The 26,723-nt window shown below is 46.8% G+C and overlaps 2 protein-coding genes across 4 annotated transcripts; both read right to left on the reverse strand.

The window, feature by feature from the left end:
• Positions 1–7,524: 7,524 nt before the first annotated feature.
• LOC123080168 (protein FAR1-RELATED SEQUENCE 5) lies at positions 7,525–12,144 on the reverse strand. 3 transcript variants are annotated; one of them, XM_044503064.1, is made up of 8 exons: positions 11,957–12,144; positions 11,547–11,847; positions 11,231–11,443; positions 10,554–10,818; positions 9,412–10,116; positions 8,857–9,314; positions 8,475–8,762; positions 7,525–8,368 (listed from the first exon to the last, which is right to left on the reverse strand). In XM_044503064.1, the coding sequence occupies exons 6-8, from the start codon at positions 9,298–9,300 to the stop codon at positions 7,688–7,690; spliced, it is 1,413 nt and encodes a 470-aa protein (XP_044358999.1). In that variant the 5' UTR covers positions 9,301–9,314; positions 9,412–10,116; positions 10,554–10,818; positions 11,231–11,443; positions 11,547–11,847; positions 11,957–12,144; the 3' UTR covers positions 7,525–7,687. The 3 variants fall into 3 exon arrangements, with proteins under 3 accessions (XP_044358999.1, XP_044359000.1, XP_044359001.1); XM_044503065.1 differs by having other exon boundaries at positions 10,554–11,031; XM_044503066.1 differs by lacking the exon at positions 10,554–10,818.
• A 7-nt stretch (positions 12,145–12,151) lies between these two features.
• On the reverse strand, positions 12,152–13,788 carry LOC123080169 (chitinase CLP). The gene has a single exon (XM_044503067.1). The coding sequence runs from the start codon at positions 13,496–13,498 to the stop codon at positions 12,248–12,250; it is 1,251 nt and encodes a 416-aa protein (XP_044359002.1). The 5' UTR covers positions 13,499–13,788; the 3' UTR covers positions 12,152–12,247.
• Between the last annotated feature and the right edge of the window lie 12,935 nt (positions 13,789–26,723).

A 26,723-nucleotide genomic window follows, 5' to 3' on the forward strand; every position in this document is an offset into this window, starting at 1 on the left:
CAAACAGGAATGAAATCCAAGATGATGTTGTTTACCATATTCTTGGCTCCGGGACCTCGACTGTGAGAATTTTGTATTGTCTTCCAGGTGCTTTCTTGAATCATTACTGTGATCCCGCATATCTCCCACTGTGTTAACAATTGCCAAGGGATGCTCTTGTGCAATCCTGTCATATGGAATTTCGTCCACCTCGTCGTACGTGTAATATACTGGAAGTGCGTTTTCAGAAAACCAAACTTTAAAATGTTAGACACATCTCTACATGTCCAGTATAATTTTGCTCATGTTTTGCAGTTCATTTTTGCTAACCTGTTGGCTCGCTGCAGTCGCTGTCACACTCTTCGACGACAAAACCCTGATTCAGAAGAGCAACCTGCCAACTGCTTGATATATGATCGTCAGTCGCATTGTCCACCACCTCAGTTGTAGTGCCCACGCATCGGCCCCGTGCACTCAAGTCGCCCTCTCCATGTGGTTCTCCGTCGTCTGCAACTTCTTCGTCCATAATGTGGAAGCCGGGGTTTGCATCGCCATATTGCGGTTCAACTGCTGCAAGTTCATTGTGTGCTGCAAACAACTGAAAGGACCCGCAAATTGCGGTTTATTATGTAGCTCGAACGATACCATGTTTGGTCAAAAACAATTTCATTGGGACATCTTACCGAATCAGCTGTTGCAACCATGAGGGGGTGCCACATCCATATTTGTTGTACCATATACGATTCAGGCCTCGTCTGCATTACATTATTTAATTTTACAACAAATGTTAGTACCTTTTACATACAATTATTTAAGATCGTACACGTCATGAGACTAGTACTGTCATTACCGGGTAATATCCTGGGTTTTCCCTCTCCAATTGTATCAATTTCCTCACAATCGGAGTTGAGTAAGCACAAATTCTTGGCAGCAGATTTGACCTCAGGCTTGCTGGTCTATAATCCACCCAGTCCAGCTGACAATACTGCAAACACAAGTGGGATTTATTAATCAGTTACTCAAAATATCCAAACTAACTAAATTACTGTAACCAACTTTCTAGGTACGTTACTTGCCTACAAGAAAAGCAAATGTCCACCTAGGATAGCCAGCTCGTCTCCATTTGCTACGTTTCTTTGATATCGGTCGGCAGTAATCATTATGAGATCGACCGAGTATCGTGCAATGTTGTACTCGCCTATAGCCCATGGATCTTGCACAATGGGTAACATCTCTTCTGGTATTGTAGCAACTGACTGTCTTGGGCCCAACAACATGGATACAGCTAGCAGAGTGGATGCAACCGCGAATGCTATGGTCTCATTCTCATCCATGCAACAAGGGTTTAGTGTGCTTATGACATACTCAAGGTCTGATACCTTCAAGCCTCCTCTTCCTCGCAGTCCAAGCAAACCCCTAACTTTCTTAACAAGCCTACATCTATCCACAGGTGTTCCAAATTGAACGATCCTACCATGACCACGTACGCCCAAGATCCTAACAGCATCATCATCAGTGATTGTTCTCACTTGTCCATCGGGCATTCGCAACGTCCTAGTTCTAGTGTCAACCCTACCTAGTAGGTCAACGACGTAAACCCTATCTATCGGCCCGACATATCTGTTGGTCAGCAAGCCGGCCATGCCCGTCGGCTCCATTGCATCATAAAACAAGGTACCTAACCCTAGGAAAGGCCCCGTGGAGAACATGGATCTGTAAGACGGCTCCCTTGGCCTTGTGCAGAACATCTCATCACTTCCGTGTTGCCTGCTCCTCTTCTTCGCGCGCCCCCGGGTGCGGCTGCCGGATCTTGGCCGTTTCAGCGTCCCCGGAGGCCTAGCCATTGCCCTCGACCGATCTGCACAAAGCAAACGCACATGCATCTGGGTTAGTTCATACATTCACAAGCTGTAAACAGCCCGTATGGAACGAACCCTTGGTAATCTACTTCATCGATGGCGGGAAAATCTTAGCCGGAGTAAGAAAGCGAGCTAGATTAGCTGCCAGAAAGGAAGGCCGGAGCAGAACAGAATGTACGGTGGAGTTAGAACCGATGCCAAAAGATAACTACTGGCCGGAGCACGGCCGTCGGAAGAGTATGAGGAAGAAAGAGTCAGGCCGGAGCATGCTTACCAGATAGGCAAGGCTTGCTTCCTCTGTCCGCCGGAGGTCAGACCAGATCTGGATTTTTCCCCTTTCTTCACTGCTAAGCTCCAAAGCTAGAACAGAGACGTATAGTGCTCCAGGAGGGGGGAATGAGCAGGGGAGAGCTCGTGGGGTGCGGTTAAAGCCAGCGTCCGCCGTCACCACTGTTCCATCTACTCCCCCCTCCGAATTTACTGCTTGTCTATGCAAATTTTTTTATTACGTAGACGCCTGGAAACCTCTCACAGCCACACATTTTGGACTTCATGGGCGGGAATTACCCCCACGCGACGCTGCTTGCGCCGCAGAACAGGAGCGTTCCTTGTATATGTTCTGTTCGAACAAGTTTTTACCACCGAGCGGTCGATCAAATCGCCCCCCCCCCCCGGTGAATTTTCTACATGGACGTGCGCTTGCATGCAGCACTCATGCATTGTGGTCCGTACTTTTTGCAAGTACTATATTGATACACCCATGTATATTTTGGGACCAGCACCCACACTGCCGGTACCCCTTTATATAGAAAGTTCATAATTGGGGGGTCCATCTCGAAATATGCTACTTGACAAAGACAGAGGATGTTTTCCAATCGCTCCCCCTCACTCCTGTTGACCTTTTCCCTCAAGCTAACAGCATGTAAGGACAAAGACATGCACATGCATGGACTGGTGTCCAATGCATTATTCTAGTTGCACAGTACGAGTCGTGAGCGCTTAACCAATGCATGGAGAGTTCTAATCAGCTTCTGCATGTATATTATGGGACCACTATTCCCGGTCGGATGCACTAAAGAATGCATGCAGTGCTTACGAGTTGCCACCGGGCATGCGTTCGCTTAAAGATAGACCGTACGTACGAACTGATCCCCATGACTACAAAAATACTAAAAACACAGATATCTCAGTTCGCTCAGTGAATCATTGCATTTTTTTGAAATGGAAATGCACGTCACACAAATAAGCCTCGGTTACAACGGTTGTTTTATACTGGTTGACAACAGCAGGCATGCTTTACATTACAGAGTTCACTACTACACCCATGATCCACTTACAAACATAGAGACCTATGTAGCAGACTCAAACTGATTATTGGTACACATGACAGCAACAAGGCAAAGGCATCTTTGCCTAAACTGAGTGTACTAGCAACAAGGGGTAATCAGATATTCTTTCTAGCACGTTTGGCGATGTGGCGATTGCTTTCCTCCACATCGCCATCCGCTGTTATCATCAGCTTAAGGGATTCATCTTGCTCCAACTCCAGTTGATTAGAAGCTGGATCATGCTCTCCGAAACCTTCCTCTGCATCTGGACACCCATGAATCCCTTGATCCATCATATGCTCGGCAGGCTTTTGCTCCTCCCGCTGGTCGCCAGGCCCACTCACCTGCTGAAATGCTTGTACAGTAAGCATGCATGCACACTAGATTCTTCACTAACAATCCCTGGCTTACCATGCACACCTGCAGAGACACCGTGGAGATGCCTGAGTTCTCACGAATCGCAGGCTCATCCCCCTGGTTAACCGATGCTTCAGACACCTCCTCTGCCTTCATTGGACCACCATTCGTTCAGTTATTAACATCAACAACACTGGCACCTCAAGACAGAATAAAGCAAGCGGGATGTACATGGATCGGATCGTTGCAAACCCTTGTGCAGTCTTTAGAATTGGTCAACGACGATGCAGGGTGGGAGACTACTGAGGCTCCCATGAGGCACCTCTACAATGAAAATGGTTGAGCCGGTCGACGAGCCAGCACCACCTCCCCATTTGTACTGATTCGTCCTCCTCATCCCGCCCATATCGTTTGAATTTGAAACAAAAGCCCGCTCACCTGGTTTGAATGCCGGCCACAACAGTTTTCCAGCCCCATCTAACCCTGCACCTCATTAATTTTCCAGTGACTGGTTTGTTGGCTTACACATGCGCCACGCCCCATGGTGACATGCCACAGGTTACCATGTAGGAGCGCAATTTTACTATTCAGCCATAAGCAACACTTATCCAAGAGTTGCAGTTTCCCCATATTCATATTCGCGCAACACCAAATTTAATTCCGCATCACATAGCATCTTAAAATTTAGACTTAATACCACAATTGGTACATAAACTTGTAGGGGTGGGAACAGATTCATACAAAAACTAAAAAACCCCACAAAACTAGTCCTCCAACTTGACTGTTGTAACAAATTCATACAAAAACACCCCGAACTGCACACGTGGCACGCCGGGTAGGCTCTGTCGGGCCCGAAGCATGTTTTTACAAAAAAACCTCGCGCTTTATCAATTTCGCAAACAAGTCCATACCCCCGATAGAAAACCCCCTGGTCGTCGGCCCCGATGCAAACCCCTTCCAAAACATTTCCTTCTTTCGCCCGTCCTGTCCTCCTCATCTGCTCCTGCTCTTTGCGACGCGACGCCGCCGTCGGCCTCATCGGCGGCGACACAAGGCGCCATGGAGCAGCGGCATAGGGAACCCGGCAAGTTCCCTCCTGAATACATTAAGCACTCCTCTGCCTCCTCCTCCTCTGCTTCCCATGTTCCCTCCTGAATGTTTTCACCTCCACTTTATTGAATGTACTGAATTTTGTGCATTTGCTGAATGTCTGAAGTAATTGAATATGCTGATGAAGCACATTTACTACATTTTACTGAAATAACTGAATATGGGTGAACTCCATTTATTGTGTGTGCTGGAGACGCCCAAAATTAAAAAATAAAAATAAAAACAAAAAAAATGTTTGGCCTGTGTCTCGAACCCAGGACCTGTGGTTCGAGAAGTAGGGTACAATGCTAGTGCGGTAAGAGTAGGAGCTTGTTAGTGCTACATGCAGTAATCTACTTGTACTGCTCACAGAGACGCCCACTCCCAGTCGCCCACTCCACTCTGGACGGTTCGCGTTCCCACCCACCGCATCAATATAACTCACCCACCCACCGCACCGCCCACCACTCCCCACTCACCACTCCCCACCCGCCGACCGCGTCGCCTCCACTCCCAACTCACCGCCGCCGGCCACCGCCGCCATGGCGAACATCGAGCCCTGGAAGCTCGCACTGGAGGATCTGGCCGGCGACGACCAGTCGTTCCGCGCGCAGATCAGAGAGGTCTGCAGCTGGTTCCCGAGCGCAAAGCTCCTGCTCAGTCACGCGCGCGGCTTGGCCAAGCAGCTGACGGACGGCGAGAAGGCGCGTGCCTTCCCCAGAGGCCACGCTCAGGTGCCGCCGCCGTCGTTCCTCGTCTGGGCAATGCGGGAGGCCACGCTCAGCGTGGATCCATACCAGTGAGCTAGGTGGTGGATGTACCGCTCCACCACCTCTCTGGCCCCGGTCCCCCTCGACGGCGACCCTGCGGACGCCGTCGGCGTCGTTGTCGTGATGCCTGCTCCAGTCGACCCTGCGGAGTACGCCTCTAACAACGACCTGACAGAGATGGTTGTCATCAGTGATGACGACACTAATGAGGTTGTGCTCGTTGCGCCGGCCGCCGTTGAGGGTGGCAGAAACATGCCCATCGACGCCGAGCTCCTGCCGAACGTCGAGCTCCTGCCAGAAGAGGTGAAGGTCGAAGAAGAAGAAGAGGTGAAGGAGCTAGAGCAAAAGAAGAAGGGGGCAGTGAAGAAGGAGCTGAAGAAGGTGCACCGCTCCATCCGCCTGCAACGGCTGAAGAAGTGAAGAAGAAGAAGTGATCATTCTCTGCAACCATAGTAGTTAGGTATGTGGAACTGGAGATGATGTTCAACTGGGGTTATCTATTTTGAGCAGTTGCTGTTGAACTGATGTTGTCTGCATGTTGCCTACGTACTGTTGTTATCTATGTTGTCTGCCCATGTTGTGCCCATGTGCCCATGTGCTCACTTTCTGCCTTATATGCCAACATTCCAAATTGTGTGCTTGTGCTAAAGCTTGTAATGTCAATCATGTCAAAATGAGTTTATTTTCATGTCAAATAAGAGAATCATTACAAGAACAAGCAAATGATTTCACCTCTCACATCAAACAGTTTGGAATGTTTACAACACTCAACATATATAATAGGTAGCCACTGATTTCATATAATCAGTAGAAGTAGCAACTGATAACAAATAGTTTCACCTCTCACATCATGCCAAATACTAAATTACCTAACTTACACAAAACCTCTTATCACTAGAGCTACAACACCAAACAACAGTGCAGAGCAGCAGACCAAACAGGCTAACCAAATTTCCCTCCTATCCCTAGTTCTGCTCTCCTTCTTGTGCTTCATGATCATGGCCTTCCTCTCTTCCTTTAGCCTCATAATTTCAGCATCCTTGTCAAAGACAAATTTCTGAAGAGCCACATTCTCTTCAGCAAGTTTGCCAATCACCTGCCTAGGCCTCCCCTGCCATTCTTTGTCCACCCACTTCAGATAAGCACATGTACCATAACCCTGAAAACATGAAACAAGCATTTTGAACACACATTTAGTAAATTAGCATCCATTCTAAACAAGCATTTTGGTCACATATGTTTGCTGAATTATAAACTAACCTCAACAGGACAGACAAGAAATCTACGACCATAGTCATAGCCCTCACAGCAAACTCTTCTTGCTGGGTTCAGAAAGTGACAACATTGGTCACTAGTGTCAATGCCATTGAAAACAACATCAGGGGAGGATGGTATACCTCTCCAATCAAAGTATGGAAGTATTGCAGTCCCCTACAATCATATCCAACCAAAACATCTTCAGAAAGTTACCACATTGAGTACAAAATTGAAAAAAAATTCACTACATCTTGCAAGTCTGCAAAAATCAACATCTACAATCATATCCATTCACTACAAATTTTCACTGTCCATCTTCAAATTGAGGAGAGGGTACACACCTTCCAAGAATCAACATCCATGTAGCGCACCTCGCCGGTCATCTTCGCCCAGGGCTCGCCGCCCTTCGTCTTCTCGGCGCCCGCGAGGTCGCATCCATGGAGCGGGCGACACTGGCCAGACGACGGCGCTGCCCCACGGCGTCCTACCTGCTCCCTCCATCCTGAAGATGTCGACCCCTTCATGTCGCACGAGCCGGCGGTGGAAGCAAGAGGACGGGGGTGGCGTGGCTGGAGCGACGGCAGCGTGGACAGAGAGGGGCGGCGGCGGAGTGGACAGCCAGGGGCGGTGGCGGAGAGGAGCTCGGGGCTAGGAATTTGTAAATGAGGAACGAGCAGGAGGTGTTGCAGGAGCGCGGTGTCGCCTCCAGAACTGTGTTGTATGAATTTGTTACAACAGTCAAGTTGGAGGACTAGTTATGTGCGGTTTTTTAGTTTTTGTATGAATCTGTTCCCACCCCTACAAGTTTATGTACCAATTGTGGTATTAACTCTGAAATTTAACAACCGTATACATGGTCAACATGAGCAGTACATATTCAGAAAATTCAGAGAAAACATTTCAATAGGATGAAACTGGTTTAACAGATAACAGCTAAACATACATGGTAACCTGGTTTACGTCTAGTCCTCAGAAATCAAAAATACGTCAGTAGGATGAAATTGAAATTTATCTTATTAAGTTGGACACCATATAGCTCTTTCGAGCATTAAACCAGCCTTAGTTGCGCGGCCTTATGGCAATTGTTCCTCCGGTGTCCTTCAACTCCACAATTCTTGCATCTTGCTGGTTTACGTGGCTGCTTTGGTACATCTCCTCGTTCGGGACAGGTTGTCCGCTTGTGTCCCTGCTGCCTACATATCCCGCAGAACCTAGTTCTCTTACTTAAACCTTCATATGGCGCATTCTCCCTACTCATTGTCGGCCTCCCAACTTGCTTCCGTCTGGCAAGTGCCAGTAGGTTCTCCATCCTATTTGCAGACTCATTAGACGAGTTGTTGTCATCGTTTCCGTCGTTGACTTGTGTAGCTTCGAACGGATTGCATACGTCGCCTCCTGATTGTATCATTTTATGAACAGTACCATTGCCGACTAACCTGTCCTCCAAACCTAGGCCATCTCGGACATCCGTGTACGGCTTCATCTCGGCTGCACAGTGATTGAATAGTGATGTCAAGCGGTCGTAAGCTGCCACACTTGAGTCTCCCATGCGTACAAGCTCCATGGCTTGCTTGTACATATTGAAATGCCGGAAACTAAATGGTTTTTCCTGAGCGTTGTCTCTCTGGTACTGCATCAGGTGGGCTGGAAGCACATCTCTCGCATCTCGTGTCCACCTTTTCACAATGTGCTTCTTTGGGATTTCTGTCACACGAATGAAGTCCATTACCTGCAAACGGGAACATATTTTTAGTCAGAACTACATCATGTAGCTGAACAGGTCAGTTTTACAAAAACAGAGGAATCCTATATGTAGTCATGCTGTTTTGAATCACCTTCAGTATATGGCTGCACAACAGCCCCATGTGGGCAAACTGTCCGCACTCGCAATCAAATTCATCTCCACCTTCAATCACCGTCACCTTGTATGAGGTTCTGCACCACTTCTCCCGCCGTGCAGCATCTGTATGTATTGCAATATACTCTTTCCCTTTTTCATTTTCTTCTACCTGATATGCACCACACTCATACAGTATATGGCCAAACTGCTCGAACATAGCTCTTGTGTAAATCTTCCCAGCGTGTCTCTCAGTTGCCATATTTTCTCGCATAAGTGGCCTCCCCTGCAAAACAAGACATCTATAAGTAATATCTCATTTGATCAGCTCAATATCACCGCCCCTAATGTGGCAATTTAGTATTTAGTTTTGCACTTACAATTGCTGTCCGCTTTTCCTCATAATTTTCTTCTGACTCACGGTCAAAAATTAAACTCATATACTTCCTCACAAAAACATGTATAGGGCAACCAGGCGGCACGTAGTTCTTTAGCATGTGATTTGCACTTTCACTCCGTTGTGTACTAGTCATTTTTGCACAGAACACCCCCTTGAAGTAGGGCTTTGCCCATTTGTGCCGTATTTCAAACAAATTAGTCATGTAGTCATGACTTTTCAAGTTGTATTTCTCTATTAAGTACTTCCAGCCATCCTCAAACTCATCTATGGTTAGCATGTGGTTGACAACCTTGTGAAACTCTGGTCGAAAATCACTCTTCTTTGTGTACAATGGGCCAAGCGACTCTTTTGCCTTCTTTAGCACATGCCACTTGCACCACCGGTGAGCCGTGTTTGGCATGACATTACTTATGGCATCCTCCATCGCCCTGTTTTGATCTGCAGTTCATTCATACTAAACTCATTAGTCTTATTTCGGCTAACTGTTAGACGGATTAGTTCTAAATTACACTTATACAATTGCATCCAATCTTACCGGTAAGTATTGTTTGTGGCGCCCTCCCCCCCCCCCCCCCCCCCCCATTATCCTAACAAACTCTGAGAAGACCCACTCAAATGTTTCCTCTGTCTCATGCCGAACTAGCACACCAGCTAGTATGATACTCTGGAAATGGTTGTTCACTCCAACAAATAACCCAAATGGCATGTCATACAGGTTGGTCCTATAGGTTGTGTCAAATGTAATGACATCCCCAAAGAAGTTGTACTGGAGCCTACTGTTCCCTGTAGCCCACATCAAGTTGCTGATCCTGCCCTCTTTGTCCGCCTGAACTCGATACGTGAATTGAGGATCCTTTGAGCACAGATCATGAAACACTTCCATTGTTTTCCTAACATCATCTTCTGCTTGCTCCCGGCTTATCTTGCCACACAAATTCCGCAGAGCTCTTTTGGTAAATGGCACATTCTCTATCTTTCCAAAAAAGCTGCCAATAATGCTGTAGACTTTTGACAAATTGACATGGTTCTGCCTCAACTGCTTCACTAAATCCTTGCTGTAAACGTCAATATGCTTGTGTGACGGCCAGTGTATTGTCTGGCCATATGTTTGTGACAATGCATGGTTGTGTCCATCTCGATGCTCTGCTATGTACCATCCATTGTCCTTTGTTCTCAGTAGTCTGATGAGGGATGGGCATTCACACCGGCACGAACGAGTATTCTCAACAATTGGCTTCCCCTGACGAAACAATTAAACTAGTCAGCCTCTGTCACGTGCGCTTCAGGTAATATGTAACTTATTTGATGGCACATATAAATCCACTCACTAAGATACCGGGCATAAGCAGCAAATATACAGTATTTTAAGTCTGCAAAAATTCATATTCAAGTAACACGAATTTAAACTGTGGACCGCAGATGAGCTTACACTCTATAGGGCACCCAAACGAGATACATGATGAACATGTACGGTACATATTGAGAAAATTTACAGAAGACATTTCAATATGATGTAACTGGTTTAACAGATAATAATTACGCATACATGGTCACCTTGAAATAGGAAACAATTCAGTAGTACGAAATGGAAAATAATATCTTATTTAATTTCCACACCATATATGTGTCCTAGCATTAATTATTGTTAATATATGTTTGGTCTATCTTTCCTCTTACCGCGCATCCACACACGATCTCTTGCATACACTTGCTCCTGTTCACGTTCAGCCTACTCTTTCCGTAGCGAATACCAAACCCTTTCTCCCATGAGTATAAATTGTAAAAGTCGTATGCTTCTCCGAGGGTGTCGAAACTTGTTCCAATCTTTGGCACCATAACTATGTCTCTTGGATGATCCGCGAACTCCCTCACGGTTTTCTCTAGCGCCGTGATCCTGTCCGCACAAGGAGGCCTTCCTGGAGCAGCAGCACCTACACGCACCCTGCCCATTCATATCACGCACATAATAAGGCGCGGGTCACCAAGAGAATATCAGCACCTCTGAGCCAAATGGTCGACAGTTACAGTCAATTCAATCAGTTAGAGAATATCAACACCGCTGAGCCAGATGGTGGGCAGTTACAGCCAATTCACTTGAATTTTCATAATCGATCATCTTCAGAGTGCTCACCGGCGCAGATTAAAATCTTATGTTCTGTAAACAGACAATCTGATTCAATCATATATTGTAAATCAACCATTCTATCATGTATTTACCATACCCAAAACGGAAATTCTTATATAAATTTTTTCCAACGTCCTTTCATCGGTAACTACTTGCAGAACTCATTCAAACAATTGCATATTGGTACTACTAAATCCTCATGAAATTTATAGGGTAGGGGGTTCACTACCTTTGCGTCCATCCTGGTGTCTTCGGGTCCAACTGCTCTATTGAGTGCTCGGACCCCTGAGCCTTATCCCCGCAGGATGCTTCCGGCCGATAGATCTGGGCGTCCGCACTTGAACCGGCCGGGGCTGGAGCAGGAATCTCCGCCGGCGCGGCCACTGGGAACCGCACGGGCTCCATTGTCCCGTTATTTTCATTGACCTCCTCAAGCAGAGTTCTAATCATTCCACACAAATTCATCACGCGCAGAGTATAGATCAGTCAGCCAAAAAATCAGCGCAGAACCATGGTAAAAAATAGCTCACGTGGCAGATCCGTACCTGTTTATTGGCTGCAGCAAGAATTCCATGGTCGGCGGAACCCCTGCGAGATCGCCGGGCTGCCCACTCGCCGTCGCCGGAGTCAATTATTCCCCACTCTCTCAGCCTCACCCCCCACAGGGAAAAGATACAAATCCAACTTCTCTTTCTTATCCACCGACTCGCCCAACCACTGCATTAACTGCGTGCACTGCCGGCGCTTCCGGCAGCCACTGTACCTGATCCACAGATCAGGACCCCGGCGACAACGTCGAGCCACGGCTCATCCATGGACCGTCGACGGCGTTCATCCCTGGCCCATCTGTCGGATGTGTATAGTTCAGTATATATTCACTTCCCGTGCTCCCGATGGAACCGCCAACAGGCTCAGTAATTAAATGCATCGAATCTCATAGCAATTCTCGACGCACCTGATACCGAGCTCCTGTGTGCTCGCCATCACATACTCCGCGTCCATGGAACTTGGGTATATACACGAGCTAAAACGTGCCAACCCTTGTACTTCTTGTCTTGTAGAGTGAATGGTTTTGCTCTGAATCTGAAACTCTGAATCCATATCACACACGAAAGAAGAGCAACTTTGCAAATGCCGCTGGCTACCGCCATGATCAACAACATTCTTAGCATCCAGTAGCACTTTAGTTCAGTAGAGGAGGTACATATTTATTTATTTATTATCGAAAGAAAAGGCAGGAAAAGGCCTAGTAGCCGGTCTTGGTGAAATTGAAGTGGCCGCACTGCGTGAAGAAGGGCAGCCTGACGAACCCGAGCCGCTTCTTGGCCACGTCGAACTCCAGCACGGTGTTCTCCATCTGGAACCCCCCCACGAGCACCGCCGGCGCGCTGCGGTCCCCGGCCTTGACCCCCTCCATCCGCGCGAACGCCAGGCACGCCGTCCCCGGCCTCAGGTCCACCATCGAGCTCAGCCCGTTCATGGTCCAGTTCGTGCCGCCGCCCAGCGTCAGCGTCACGCCGGGCACCAGGTACCCGATCCGCGTGTTGGCCAGCGACTGCGTGTCGTAGCACAGCTCGAAGGGCGGCACGGGCTTCACCGGCCGCGCCACGGGGCCGCCCTGCGCGCCCTGCGCCTTCAGGGCCCTGGCGAACGCCTCCACGAACGGGCGGTACACGTCGGGGCGGAGCAGGGTGAAAGGCACCTTCGTGCAGACCACCGCGGCGCCGGCGCCGGGCACGCGGGTGTTCTCCATGGCGATGGACTCGAGCGAGACGTAGTGCGCGGGCGGCATGCCCTTCTTGGCGGCGACGAGCGGCGTGTAGACGAGCTCCTGCGTGAAGTCCCTCCCCGGCTGCGCGGAGACCTGGAACGGGCCGCCGCCGAAGATGGCCACGCCGGTGCTGCCGGAGGACCCGCCGCGGGGGAGGCAGAGGAGGAACTTGTTGGGGACGCTCTGCGCGGACGCCACCTGCGCCGGCAGCGCGAGGCCGGAGCCCGCGAGCCCGGCGACGCCCGAGGCGCCCCGCGGCAGCGACTTGAGGAGCCTGCTCGGCGCGCACGCCGCCAGGGCCCGCACGCTCACCTGGCTCACCGGGTGGATGCCGTCGGTGGTGTTGGCGACGAACCTCGTGTGCACCAGGTCCCCGGCCGCGCACGCGCCGGTGACGGGGTTGTACGGGTACGCGGTGCACGTCCTGTCCTTGCGCGTGTCGCGGCCGCAGCCGCGCGCGCGGCAGCTTGGGGCGTGGAAGGCGTTGGCGAGCCGGCAGGTGGGGCTGTTGCACGGGAACTCGGCCGGCAGGTGGCCGCGCTGGCACGTGGACCAGACGAGCGGGCCGGCGGTGTCGACGACGAGGTCGGCGCCGTAGTGGAAGGGGATGGTGTAGAGGAGGGTGGCGGGGTCCTTGGTGACCGGAACGAGCACCGGAAGAGGCTTGCACGACGCCGGCCACGCCAGCGAGACGGCCAGGACGAGGAGGGGGAGGAGCTGTGCCATCTTTCTTTCTAGCTACTGCAGTAGGTTCTAGCTTCCGCGCGGCAGTGGCCAGAGAAGTATGGTGTTGAAGTGTTAGACGACTTGCCGAGTGGAGCGTGGCATTCAGTCGGTGGGTGCGCCCTTGTTTATATACTACTGGAGCCTGGAGGTGAGATCTCTGGACACCGGAATTAATGGCGGGTTTCCGTCGACGGTGAGGACTAGTTAAATCGTTTTGGCCTGCGGCAGAGTCGGATCGTGCTGTGGCGTACTGGGGAAGGTATGCATGGGCGTGATCGATCTGATGGGGAGAAACCCATGTTCTATCTATCTGTCCATTCCCTCCTGTGGGGAAGGTGCTTCCATGAGATGCATTGACCTTCTCACAGATCGCGCCGACGAAGAGTTCTCCCGTGCACGCCATCGTCAATCAAGCAGCGTCTACAGAATCGGGACTAACGATTTTGTTTGCGGTATAGGAGGAGCTGCCGAGTAGTGAGCTGCTCCTGGTTTTCAGTTGGCCGTAAACCGGATTGATGCATGGGTGGAAATGTTTCATACCTTGATTGGCAACTTATGAAATTTCATGCCATTTTTTGCGAGCTGGATGTAGCTCAGATGTGTGGGTTCATTGTGATGGAACCGGTCCACCAAGGTTCAAGTCATAGATTTGACTCTACTGCTTGCACTTTCGTGAATCCGGTGATACTTATTCAGTGGGACGAGACATTCCCATCGACCAAGAAACGGCTGTGGTTACTTCGTTAATCTCAAGATATTGTGTCGGCTCGATATCTCTGAGGTGCTCATTGGGGGTAGGATGTGTGTAAGTTCGTTCATAGGGGTGAGTGTATAATGACGTGGGTAGCTTGGTTTAGGCCGATTTTAGGGAGTCTCGTGTCTTGGTTGGGTTGGCGAGGTGGCAACGTTCCCTGGTTTAGGAATAATGGCCTCCATGTCTTATCCGCATTCCGTAGATGCACCCAGTATCGCTGGAGGGCGTGTGTAAGTGTGTGTCTGATAAATCTTCCTCGTTTCGGTTGGCTTTGGTCTTCGGTGTTGTCTAGACTTGATCATCGTTCGTGGCCTTTGGAACATCTACATGCTCTTTTTGGGACTTATTTTTCGGGGTATTGATTTGTTATGCAAATAGCGGTAGTTGGTGTCTTCTTGTGACGCCCGGATATCTACGCTACAGTAATGCCCCGCTAATGATGCCACGTCACCACGATCACTATTGCTAATCTCACATTAGTTCATAACCGATCCAAATTCAAATTTGAAATAGGGGCCAACAACAAAAGTGTTGAAACATTAAAACTAAAATGTTCATCATGTGGCAAATAATCCCTAACTAGTTTTGGTGGTGGAACCAACCTTTTACAAAGTGCTTAAATACCCAAAACTAATTAAAAACAGTGGCTAAAATAATAATTTAATTGCTTTTGAAAATATAAAAATATTAAACTAACTTATTTTGTGTCCAAACTAGGTTTGGCAGTGGCCTATTTTGATGTTACTAATTTAGGTGCTAACTTGGTATTTTAAAGAAACTAAACTAACAAAAACGAAAATAAAAATAGTAAAGAAAAGAAAAGGAAAAGAGAAAAGCCCCCTCCCACTGGGCCACGGCCCAGCAGGCCACCAGGCCGGCCCACCGATCGAACCCTAGGGCAATCACCCCTTCACTTCTCCCATCGATCCAGATCTGGATCGGGATCATCCCCGTCGCCCCGCACGACCACCCACTCCTCCCGCACGAACCCCCCACTCCTCCTGACCGAGACCCCCACCCGCTCTCGTTCTCCAGCGTCGCCAAGCACCCCGCGCCCGACCCCTTGCCGCGCCGGAGTCCCACCTCGCCGGCGTGCCCGCGCCCGAGGAACCGTCACCAACGGCCATCGCCGACGCCCGCCTTCTCAACCCTCCGCCCCGCGTGGATCTGGTCGGGGCAGCCGACGCCCCCGACGCCCCGCGCCTCCCATCGCCTCCCCGACCCCGTCGCCAGACCGTCCCCGTCTTCCTCCTCAACGGCCTCCACCGAGCCTCGCCCCCCCCCCCCCCCCCGTACCCCTGCAACGCTGGTGAGGGCCACGCCCTCCCCCTCTCTCTATCTTGGCTACGGTCATCGCCGCTCGCCCGCGCTCACCGCGTCGTGCCCGCGCCCCGTGCGCGCCCGCAACCGCCACACAGTCGTGCGCGCCCGCAGCCCAGCGCGCCACGGCTTGCCACCCGCTCGCGCTCGCTCACCTGGCCGTCGTCCGCCGTCCGCCCCTGCTCGCGCGCTCCGGCGCCCTGTTGCCCGCTCCGGCCTGCCGCCCCTCTCGCTTGTCCAATTCGTCATGCTCGTCGGCTGCTTATCGCGCCCGCTGTGTCGCCGCCTCCCGCTCCCATCGCGGCCACTTGCAGCCGCCACTGGCCGCCGTCGCTCCGGCCAGCCAGCGCCCGGCTCCGCCCGGCCCCGTCGTTCACCGCACCGCCCCGCCTCCACCGCTGCTTGCCGCCGGCCAGCCCCGCACGGCTTCGCCAAACGGGCGACATCCGACGCCCAGTGCCGAGCGCCCGTTTAATCGCCCGGTTGGCCGCAGGCCAATGACAGTCGGGGCCCACGCCTTTTTTCTCTCTCTTTTGGACGAAAACAAAAAAGATAAAATGAAAAGAAAATAACAATAATTAATTAATTAATTAAGTTTGCTTAATTAACTTAATGCTAATTAATCTGTTAAGTTAGAACTAATTGCCTTAGCTATCTCCGGTGACTATGACAGGGGGGACCCACTGCTCAGTTTGACGAGTCAACAGTCAAACTTTGACTGCTGACTGGGATGCTGACTCAACCCCCTGTCCCCACCAGTCAGCCCCATGTGTACACCTCTAGGTACACTTATGTGTACCCATAGCATTTAACTATTTAAATTCCAAAATAATATTAATTCCAAAAAATGTATTAAAACTTTAGAAATTAATATAAAATAATCCGTAACTTGGATGAAAATGTTTTATACATGAAAGTTGCTCAGAACGACGAGGCGAATCCGAATACGCGGTCCGTTCACCCGCCACACATCCCTAGCATAGCAAACACGCAACTTTCCCCCTCCGGTTCATTTGTCCGAAAACGCAAAACACCGGGAATACTTTCCCGGATGTTCCCCCCTTCGCCGGTACCACCTCCTACCGCGTTAGGGCACACCTAGAACCGCGCATTGTCATGTCTTCCATCGTCATGCTTATGTTTGCATTATATTTATTGTTTCTTCCCCCTCTTCTGTCGTTAGACACTGAACCGACGCCGCTGCTACCCAGTACGACTTCGGTGTTGACGACCCCTTCTTGCCAGAGCAACCAGGCAAGCCCCCCCCCTTGATCACCAGATATCGCCTATTCCTTCTCTCTACTGCTTGCATTAGAGTAGTGTAGCATGTTACTGCTTTCGGTTAATCCTATTCTGCTGCATAGCCTGTCATTGTTGCTACAATTGTTGATACCTTTACCTGCTATCCTAATGCTTAGTATAGGATGCTAGTGTTCCATCAGTGGCCCTACACTCTTGTCCGTCTGCCATGCTATACTATCGGGCCGTGATCACTCGGGAGGTGATCACGGGTATATACATATATACATACATACTATACAGGTGGTGACTAAAGTCGGGTCGACTCGTTGAGTACCCGCATGTGATTCCGATGTGGGGGCTGAAGGGGCAGGTGGCTCCATCCCGGTAGAGGTGGGCCTGGGTTCCCGACGGCCCCCGACTGTTACTTTGTGGCGGAGCGACAGGGCAGGTTGAGACCACCTAGGAGAGAGGTGGGCCTGGCCCTGGTCGGCATTCGCGGTTACTTTAAAATAACACGTTTGACGAGTTCTTGGTATTTGATCTGAGTCTGGCCACTGGCCTATACGCACTAACCAACTACGCGGGAACAGTTATGGGCACTCGGCGTCGTGGTATCACCCGAAGCCTTCGTGACGTCAGCGACTGAGCGGCGCGCGCCGGATTGGAACGTAAGTCTGCTCTTGTATTAAGGGGGCTAGTTCTGCTTCCGGCCACCCTCGCAACGTGCAGGTGTGCAATGGGCGATGGGCCCAGACCCCTGCGCCATAGGATTTAGACCGGCGTGCTGACCTCTCTGTTGTGCCTAGGTAGGGCTGCGACGTGTTGATCTTTCGAGGCCGGGCATGACCCAGGAAAGTGTGTCCGGCCAAATGGGATCGAGCGTGTTGGGTTATGTGGTGCACCCCTGCAGGGAAGTTTATCTATTCGAATAGCCGTGATCTTCGGTAACAGGACGACTTGGAGTTGTACCTTGACCTTATGACAACTAGAACCGGATACTTAATAAAACACACCCTTCCAAGTGCCGGATACAACCCGGTGGTCACTCTCCCACAGGGCGACGAGGGGAGGATCGCCGGGTAGGAGTATGCTATACGATAATACTTGGTGAACTTACCATCTACTCTCTTCTACATGCTGCAAGATGGAGGCTGCCAGAAGCGTAGTCTTCGACAGGACTAGCTATCTCCCTCTTATTCTGGCATTCTGCAGTTCAGTCCACCAATATTGCCCCTTTACACAGATACCCATGCATATGTAGTGTAGATCCTTGCTTGCGAGTACTTTGGATGAGTACTCACGGCTGCTTTCCTCCCCCTTTTCCCCCTTTCCATTCTATCTGGTTATCGCAACCAGATGTTGGAGCCCAGGAGCCAGACGCCACCGTCGACGACGACTCCTATTACACCGGAGGTGTGATACGTCTCCAACGTATCTATATTGCTCCATGCTATATTATCTACTGTTTTGGACATTGTTGGGCTTTATTATTCACTTTTATATTTTTTTGGGACTAACCTATTAACCGGAGGCCCAACCCAGAATTGCTGTTTTTTTGCCTATTTGAGAGTTCCGCAGAAAAGGAATATCAAACGGAGTCCAAACGGAATGAAACCTTCGGGAACGTGATTTTTAGGAAGATTATGATCCGGGAGACTTGGACCCTACGTCAAGAAACAAAAGAGGAAGCCACGAGGTAGGGGCGCGCGCCCTCCACCCTCGTGGGCCCCCTGTTGCTCCACCGACGTACTCCTTCCTCCTATATATACCTACGTACCCCCAAACGATCAGATACGGAGCCAAAAACCTAATTCCACCGCCGCAACCTTCTGTACCCACGAGATCCCATCTTGGGGCCTGTTCCGGAGCTCCGCCGGAGAGGGCATTCATCACGGAGGGCTTCTACATCAACACCATAGCCTCTCCGATGAAGTGTGAGTAGTTTACCTCAGACCTTCGGGTCCATAGTTAGTAGCTAGATGGCTTCTTCTCTCTTTTTGGATCTCAATACAATGTTCTCCCCCTCTCTCGTGGAGATCTATTCGATGCAATCTTCTTTTTGCGGTGTGTTTGTTGAGACCGATGAATTGTGGGTTTATGATCAAGATTATCTATGAACAATATTTGAATCTTCTCTGAATTCCTTTACGTATGATTGGTTATCTTTGCAAGTCTCTTCAAATTATCAGTTTGGTTTGGCCTACTAGATTGATCTTTCTTGCAATGGGAGAAGTGCTTAGCTTTGGGTTCAATCTTGCGGTGTCCTTTCCCAGTGACAGTAGGGGCAGCAAGGCACGTATTGTATTGTTGCCATCGAGGATAACAAGATGGGGTTTTTATCATATTGCATGAATTTATCCCTCTACATCATGTCATCTTGCTTAAGGCGTTACTCTGTTTTCATGAACTTAATACTCTAGATGCATGCTGGATAGCGGTCGATGAGTGGAGTAATAGTAGTAGATGCAGGCAGGAGTCGGTCTACTTGTCTCGGACGTGATGCCTATATACATGATCATACCTAGATATTCTCATAACTATGCTCAATTCTGTCAATTGCTCAACAGTAATTCGTTCACCCACCGTAAAAATACTTATGCTCTTGAGAGAAGCCACTAGTGAAACCTATGGCCCCCGGGTCTATCTTTATCATATTAATCTTCCAACACTTAGTTATTTCTTTTGCTTTTTACTTTGCTTTTATTTTACTTTGCATCTCTATCACAAAAATACCAAAAATATTATCCTATCATATCTATCAGATCTCACTCTCGTAAGTGACTGTGAAGGGATTGACAACCCCTTATCGCGTTGGTTGCGAGGATTTATTTGTATTGTGTAGGTACGAGGGACTCGCGCGTAGCCTCCTACTGGATTGATACCTTGGTTCTCAAAAACTAAGGGAAATACTTACGCTACTTTGCTGCATCACCCTTTCCTCTTCAAGGGAAAACCAACGCAGTGCTCAAGAGTTAGCAAGAAGGATTTCTGGCGCCGTTGCCGGGGAGGTCTACGCAAAAGTCAACATACCAAGAACCCATCACAAACCCTTATCTCCCGCATTACATTATTTGCCATTTGCCTCTCGTTTTCCTCTCCCCCACTTCACCCTTGTCGTTTTATTCGCCCTCTCTTTTCCCGTTCGCCTCTTTTTCGCTTGCTTTTTGTTTGCTCGTGTGTTGGATTGCTTGCTTGTCACGATGGCTCAAGATAATACCAAATTATGTGACTTTACCAATACCAACAATAATGATTTCCTTAGCACTCCGATTGCTCCTCTTACCAATACTGAATCTTGCGAAATCAATGCTGCTTTGTTGAATCTTGTCATGAAAGATCAATTTGCCGGCCTTCCTAGTGATGATGCCGCTACTCATCTAAATAGCTTCGTTGATTTGTGTGATATGCAAAAGAAGAAAGATGTTGATAATGATATTGTTAAATTGAAGCTATTTCCTTTTTGGCTTAGAGATCGTGCTAAAGCTTGGTTTTCATCTTTGCCTAAAAATAGTATTGATTCTTGGAACAAGTGCAAAGATGCTTTTATCTCTAAGTATTTTCCTCCCGCTAAGATCATCTCTCTTAGAAACGATATTATAAATTTAAGCAACTTGATCACGAACATGTTGCACAAGCTTGGGAGAGGATGAAATTAATGATACGTAATTGCCCTACTCATGGTTTGAATTTGTCGATGATTATACAAAAAATTTATGCCGAATTGAATTTTGCTTCTAGAAATCTTTTAGATTCGGCCGCGGGAGGCACTTTTATGGAAATCACATTAGGAGAAGCTACTAAGCTCCTAGATAATATTATGGTTAATTATTCTCAATGGCACACTGAAAGATCTACTAATAAAAAAGTGCATGCGATAGAAGAAATTAATGTTTTGAGTGGAAAGATTGATGAACTTATGAAATTATTTGCTAGTAAGAGTGTTTCTTTTGGTCCTAATGATATGCCCTTGTCTACTTTGATTGAGAATAATAATGAATCTATGGATGTGAATAGAGGAAACTTTAATCCTAGGCCTTATCCTAGTAATTCCTCTAATAATTATGGTAATTCCTACAACAATTCTTATGGAAATTTTAACAAGATGCCCTCTGAATTTGAGACTAGTGTTAAAGAGTTTGTGAATTCGCAAAAGAATTTCAATGCTTTGCTTGAAGAGAAATTGCTTAAAGTTGATGAATTGGCTAGGAACGTTGATATAATTTCTCTTGATGTTGATTCTTTAAAGCTTAGATCTATTCCTCCTAATCATGATATCAATGAGTCTCTCAAAGCCATGAGAATTTCCATTGATGAGTGCAAAGAAAGAACCGCTAGGATGCGTGCTAAGAAAGATTGCTTTATAAAAGCGTGTTCTTCAAATTTCTATGAAAATAAAGATGAAGATCTAAAAGTTATTGATGTGTCCCCTATTAAATCTTTGTTTTGCAATATGAATCTTGATAATGATGGGACTGAATATGATCCACCTTTACCTAGAAGGCGTTCTAGATCTTGATGCTAAAATTGATAAAAGTGGGATTGAAGAGATAAAACCCTAGATGTTGCTAAACCCACTATTTTGGATTTCAAGGAATTTAATTATGAAAATTGCTCTTTGATTGATTGTATTTCCTTGTTGCAATCCGTGCTAAATTCTCCTCATGCTTATAGTCAAAATAAAGCGTTTACTAAACATATCGTTGATGCCTTGATGCAATCTTATGCAGAAAAGCTTGAGTTGGAAGTTTCTATCCCTAGAAAACTTTATGATGAGTGGGAACCAACTATTAAAATTAAGATTAAGGATCATGAGTTTTATGCTTTATGTGATTTGGGTGCTAGTGTTTCCACTATTCTCAAAACTTTGTGCGATTTGCTAGATTTCCGTGATTTTGATGATTGCTCTCTAAACTTGCACCTTGCGGATTCCACTATTAAGAAACCTATGGGAAGAATTAATGATGTTCTTATTGTTGCAAATAGGAATTATGTGCCCGTAGATTTTATCGTTCTTGATATAGATTGCAATTATTGACATGAAGGAAGGGAATATTAGATTCCAATTTCCATTAAAGAAAGGCATGGAACACTTCCCTAGGAAGAAAATAAAAATACCATATGAATCTATCATGAGAGCCACTTATGGATTGCCTACCAAAGATGGCAATACCTAAGATCTATCCTTGCTTTTATGCCTAGCTAGGGGCGTTAAACGATAGCGCTTGTTGGGAGGCAACCCAATTTTATTTTTAGTTTTTTTGCTTTTTGCTTCTGTTTAGGAATAAATATTTGTTCTAGCCTCTGGTTAGATTTGTTTTTATGTTTTAATTAGTGTTTGTGCCAAGTTAAACCTATAGGATCTTCTTGGATGATAGTTATTTGATCTTGCTGTAATTTCCAGAAACTTTCTGTTCACGAAAACAATTGTTAAAAATCACCAGAACGTGATAAAATACTGATTCCAATTGCTGATGATCAATAAACAAATTGCCTAGGTCGTCCTATTTTGGCTGATGTTTTGGAGTTCCAGAAGTTTGCGTTAGTTACAGATTACTACAGACTGTTCTGTTTTTGACAGATTCTGTTTTTCGTGTGTTGTTTGCTTATTTTGATGAATCTATGGCTAATAAAATAGTTTATAAACCATAGAGAAGTTGGAATACAGTAGGTTTAACACCAATATAAATAAAGAATGAGTTCATTACAGTACCTTGAAGTGGTCTTTTGTTTTCTTTCGCTAACGGAGCTCACGAGATTTCTGTTGAGTTTTGTGTTGTGAAGTTTTCAAGTTTTAGGTGAAAGATTTTGATGGATTATGGAACAAGGAGTGGCAAGAGCCTAAGCTTGGGGATACCCATGGCACCCCCAAGATAATCTAAGTACACCAAAAAGCCAAAGCTTGGGGTTTCCCCGGAAGGCATCCCCTCTTTCGTCTACTTCCATCGGTAACTTTACCTGGAGCTATATTTTTATTCACCACATGATATGTGTTTTGCTTGGAGCGTCTTGTATGATCTGAGTCTTTGCTTTTTAGTTTACGACAATCATCCTTGGTTTACACACCTTTTGAGAGGGCCATACATGATTTGGAAATTATTAGAATACTCTTTGTGCTTCACTTATATCTTTTGAGTTATATAGTTTTGCTCTAGTACTTCACTTATATCTTTTAGAGCACGGTGGTGGATTTTTTTATAGAAACTATTGATCTCTCATGCTTCACTTAGATTATTTTGAGAGTCTTAAATAGCGTGGTAATTTGCTTAAATAATCCTAATATGCTAGGTATTCAAGAATAGTAAAAACTTTCTTATGAGTGTGTTGAATACTAAGAGAAGTTTGATGCTTGATGATTGTTTTGAGATATTGAGGTAATAATATCAAAGTCGTGCTAGTTGAGTAGCTGTGAATTTGAGAAATGCTTGTGTTGAAGTTTGCAAGTCCCATAGCATGCACGTATGGTAAACGTTATGTAACAAATTTGAAACATGAGGTGTTCTTTGATTGTCCTCCTTATGAGTGGCGGTCGGGGACGAGCGATGGTCTTTTCCTACCAATCTATCCCCCTAGGAGCATGCGCATAGTGCTTGGTTTTTGATGACTTGTAGATTTTTGCAATAAGTATGTGAGTTCTTTATGACTAATGCTGAGTCCATGGATTATACGCACTCTCACCCTTCCATCATTGCTAGCCTCTTCGGTACCGTGCATTGCCCTTTCTCACATTGAGAGTTGGTGCAAACTTCGCCGGTGCATCCAAACCCCGTGATATGATACGCTCTTTCACACATAAACCTCCTTATATCTTCCTCAAAACATCCACCATACCTACCTATTATGGCATTTCCATAGCCATTCCGAGATATGTTGCCATGCAACTTTCCACCATTCCGTTTATCATGACACATTCATCATTGTCATAATGCTACCATGATCATGTAGTTGACATAGTATTTGTGGCAAAGCCACCGTTCATAATTCTTTCATACGTGTCACTCTTGGTTCATTGCATATCCCGGTATACCGCCGGAGGCATTCATATAGAGTCATACTTTGTTCTAGTATCGAGTTGTAATCATTGAGTTGTAAATAAATAGAAGTGTGATGATCATCATTTTCTAGAGCATTGTCCCAAGTGAGGAATAAAAAAAAGAGAGAAAGGCCATAAAAAAGAGAAGGCCCAAAAAAATGAGAGAAAAAGAGAGAAGGGACAATGCTACTATCTTTTGCCACACTTATGCTTCAAAGTAGCACCATAATCTTCATGATAGGGAGTCTCTTGTTTTGTCACTTTCATATACTAGTGGGAATTTTTCATTATAGAACTTGGCTTGTATATTCCAACAATGGGCCTCCCCAAGTGCCCTAGGTCTTCGTGAGCAAGCAAGTTGGATGCACACCCACTTAGTTTCTTTTGTTGAGCTTTCATACATTTATAGCTCTAGTGCACCCGTTGCATGGCAATCCCTACTCCTTGCATTAACATCAATCGATGGGCATCTCCATAGCTCATTGATTAGCCTCATTGATGTGAGACTTTCTCCTTTTTTGTCTTCTCCACATAACCCCCATCATCATATTCTATTCCACCCATAGTGCTATGTCCATGGCTCACGCTCGTATATTGCGTGAAAGTTTATAGGTTTGAGATTTCTAATGTATGAAACAATTGCTTGGCTTGTCATCAGGGTTTTGCATGATGAGAGCATTCTTGTGTGACGAAAATGGAGCATGACTAAACTATATGATTTTGTAGGGATGAACTTTCTTTGGCCATGTTATTTTGAGAAGACATAATTGCTTAGTTAGTATGCTTGAAGTATTATTATTTTTATGTCAATATGAACTTTTATCTTGAATCTTTCGGATCTGAATATTCATACCACAATTAAGAAGAATTACATTGAAATTATTCCAAGTAGCACTCCACATCAAAAATTATCTTTTTATCATTTACCTACTCGAGGACGAGCAGGAATTAAGCTTGGGGATGCTTGATACGTCTCCAACGTATCTATAATTTTTGATTGCTCCATGCTATATTATCTACTGTTTTGGACATTATTGGGCTTTATTATCCACTTTTATATTATTTTTGGGACTAACCTATTAACCGGAGGCCCAGCCCAGAATTGCTGTTTTTTTGCCTATTTCAGAGTTTCGTAGAAAAGGAATATCAAACGGAGTGCAAACGGAATGAAACCTTCGGGAACGTGATTTTTAGGAAGATTATGATTCGGGAGACTTGGACCCTACGTCAAGAAACAAAAGAGGAAGCCACGAGGTAGGGGGCGCGCCCACCCCCCAGGGCGCGCCCTCCACCCTCGTGGGCCCCCTGTTGCTCCACCGACGTACTCCTTCCTCCTATATATACCTACGTACCCCCAAACGATCAGATACGGAGCCAAAAACCTAATTCCACCGCCGCAACCTTCTGTACCCACGAGATCCCATCTTGGGGCCTGTTCCGGAGCTCCGCCGGAGAGGGCATCCATCACGGAGGGCTTCTACATCAACACCATAGCCTCTCCGATGAAGTGTGAGTAGTTTACCTCAGACCTTCGGGTCCATAGTTAGTAGCTAGATGGCTTCTTCTCTCTTTTTGGATCTCAATACAATGTTCTCCCCCTCTCTCGTGGAGATCTATTCGATGTAATCTTCTTTTGCGGTGTGTTTGTTGAGACCGATGAATTGTGGGTTTATGATCAAGATTATCTATGAACAATATTTGAATGTTCTCTGAATTCTTTTACGTATGATTGGTTATCTTTGCAAGTCTCTTCGAATTATCAGTTTGGTTTGGCCTACTAGATTTATCTTTCTTGCAATGGGAGAAGTGCTTAGCTTTGGGTTCAATCTTGCGGTGTCTTTTCCCAGTGACATTAGGGGCAGCAAGGCACGTATTGTATTGTTGCCATCGAGGATAACAAGATGGGGTTTTTATCATATTGCATGAATTTATCCCTCTACATCATGTCATCTTGCTTAAGGCGTTACTCTGTTTTCATGAACTTAATACTCTAGATGCATGCTGGATAGCGGTCGATGAATGGAGTAATAGTAGTAGATGCAGGCAGGAGTCGGTCTAGTTGTCTCGGACGTGATGCCTATATACATGATCATACCTAGATATTCTCATAACTATGCTCAATTTTGTCAATTGCTCAACAGTAATTCGTTCACCCACCGTAAAATACTTATGCTCTTGAGAGAAGCCACTAGTGAAACCTATGGCCCCCGGGTCTATCTTCATCGTATTAATCTTCCAACACTTAGTTATTTCTTTTTCTTTTTACTTTCCTTTTATTTTACTTTGCATCTTTATCACAAAAATACCAAAAATATTATCCTATCATATCTATCAGATCTCACTCTCGTAAGTGACCGTGAAGGGATTGACAACCCCTTATCGCGTTTGTTGCGAGGATTTATTTGTATTGTGCAGGTACGAGGGACTCGCGCGTAGCCTCCTACTGGATTGATACCTTGGTTCTCAAAAACTGAGGGAAATACTTACGCTACTTTGCTGCATCACCCTTTCCTCTTCAAGGGAAAACCAACGCAGTGCTCAAGAGGTAGCAAGGTGCCTACTACTACGTGCAGGCCGCTGACGACGACCAGGAGTAGTTTAGGAGGATCCCAGGTAGGAGGCCTGCGCCTCTTTCGATCTGTATCCCAGTTTGTGCTAGCCTTCTTAAGGCAAACTTGTTTAACTTATGTTTGTACTCAGATATTGTTGCTTCCGCTGACTCGTCTATGATCGAGCACTTGTATTCGAGCCCTCGAGGCCCCTGGCTTGTATTATGATGCTTGTATGACTTATTTTATTTTAGAGTTGTGTTGTGATATCTTCCCGTGAGTCCCTGATCTTGATCGTACACGTTTGCGTGTATGATTAGTGTACGATTG

The sequence above is a fragment of the Triticum aestivum genome, chromosome 3D (genome assembly GCF_018294505.1).
Source record: "Triticum aestivum cultivar Chinese Spring chromosome 3D, IWGSC CS RefSeq v2.1, whole genome shotgun sequence".
Taxonomy (NCBI): domain Eukaryota; kingdom Viridiplantae; phylum Streptophyta; class Magnoliopsida; order Poales; family Poaceae; genus Triticum; species Triticum aestivum.

Bases quoted from the DNA above. Each gene is read 5' to 3' on its own strand.
- LOC123080168 (XM_044503066.1), bottom strand. From the start codon at position 9,300: ATGGAGGATGCCATAAGTAATGTCATGCCAAACACGGCTCACCGGTGG. The intron at 8,763-8,856 runs GTAAGTGCAAAA...CTTGTTTTGCAG, and splicing joins AGGAAAAGCGGACAGCAATT to GGGAGGCCACTTATGCGAGA. The intron at 8,369-8,474 runs GTGATTCAAAAC...TCCCGTTTGCAG, and splicing joins TGTGCAGCCATATACTGAAG to GTAATGGACTTCATTCGTGT.
- LOC123080169 (XM_044503067.1), bottom strand. From the start codon at position 13,498: ATGGCACAGCTCCTCCCCCTCCTCGTCCTGGCCGTCTCGCTGGCGTGG.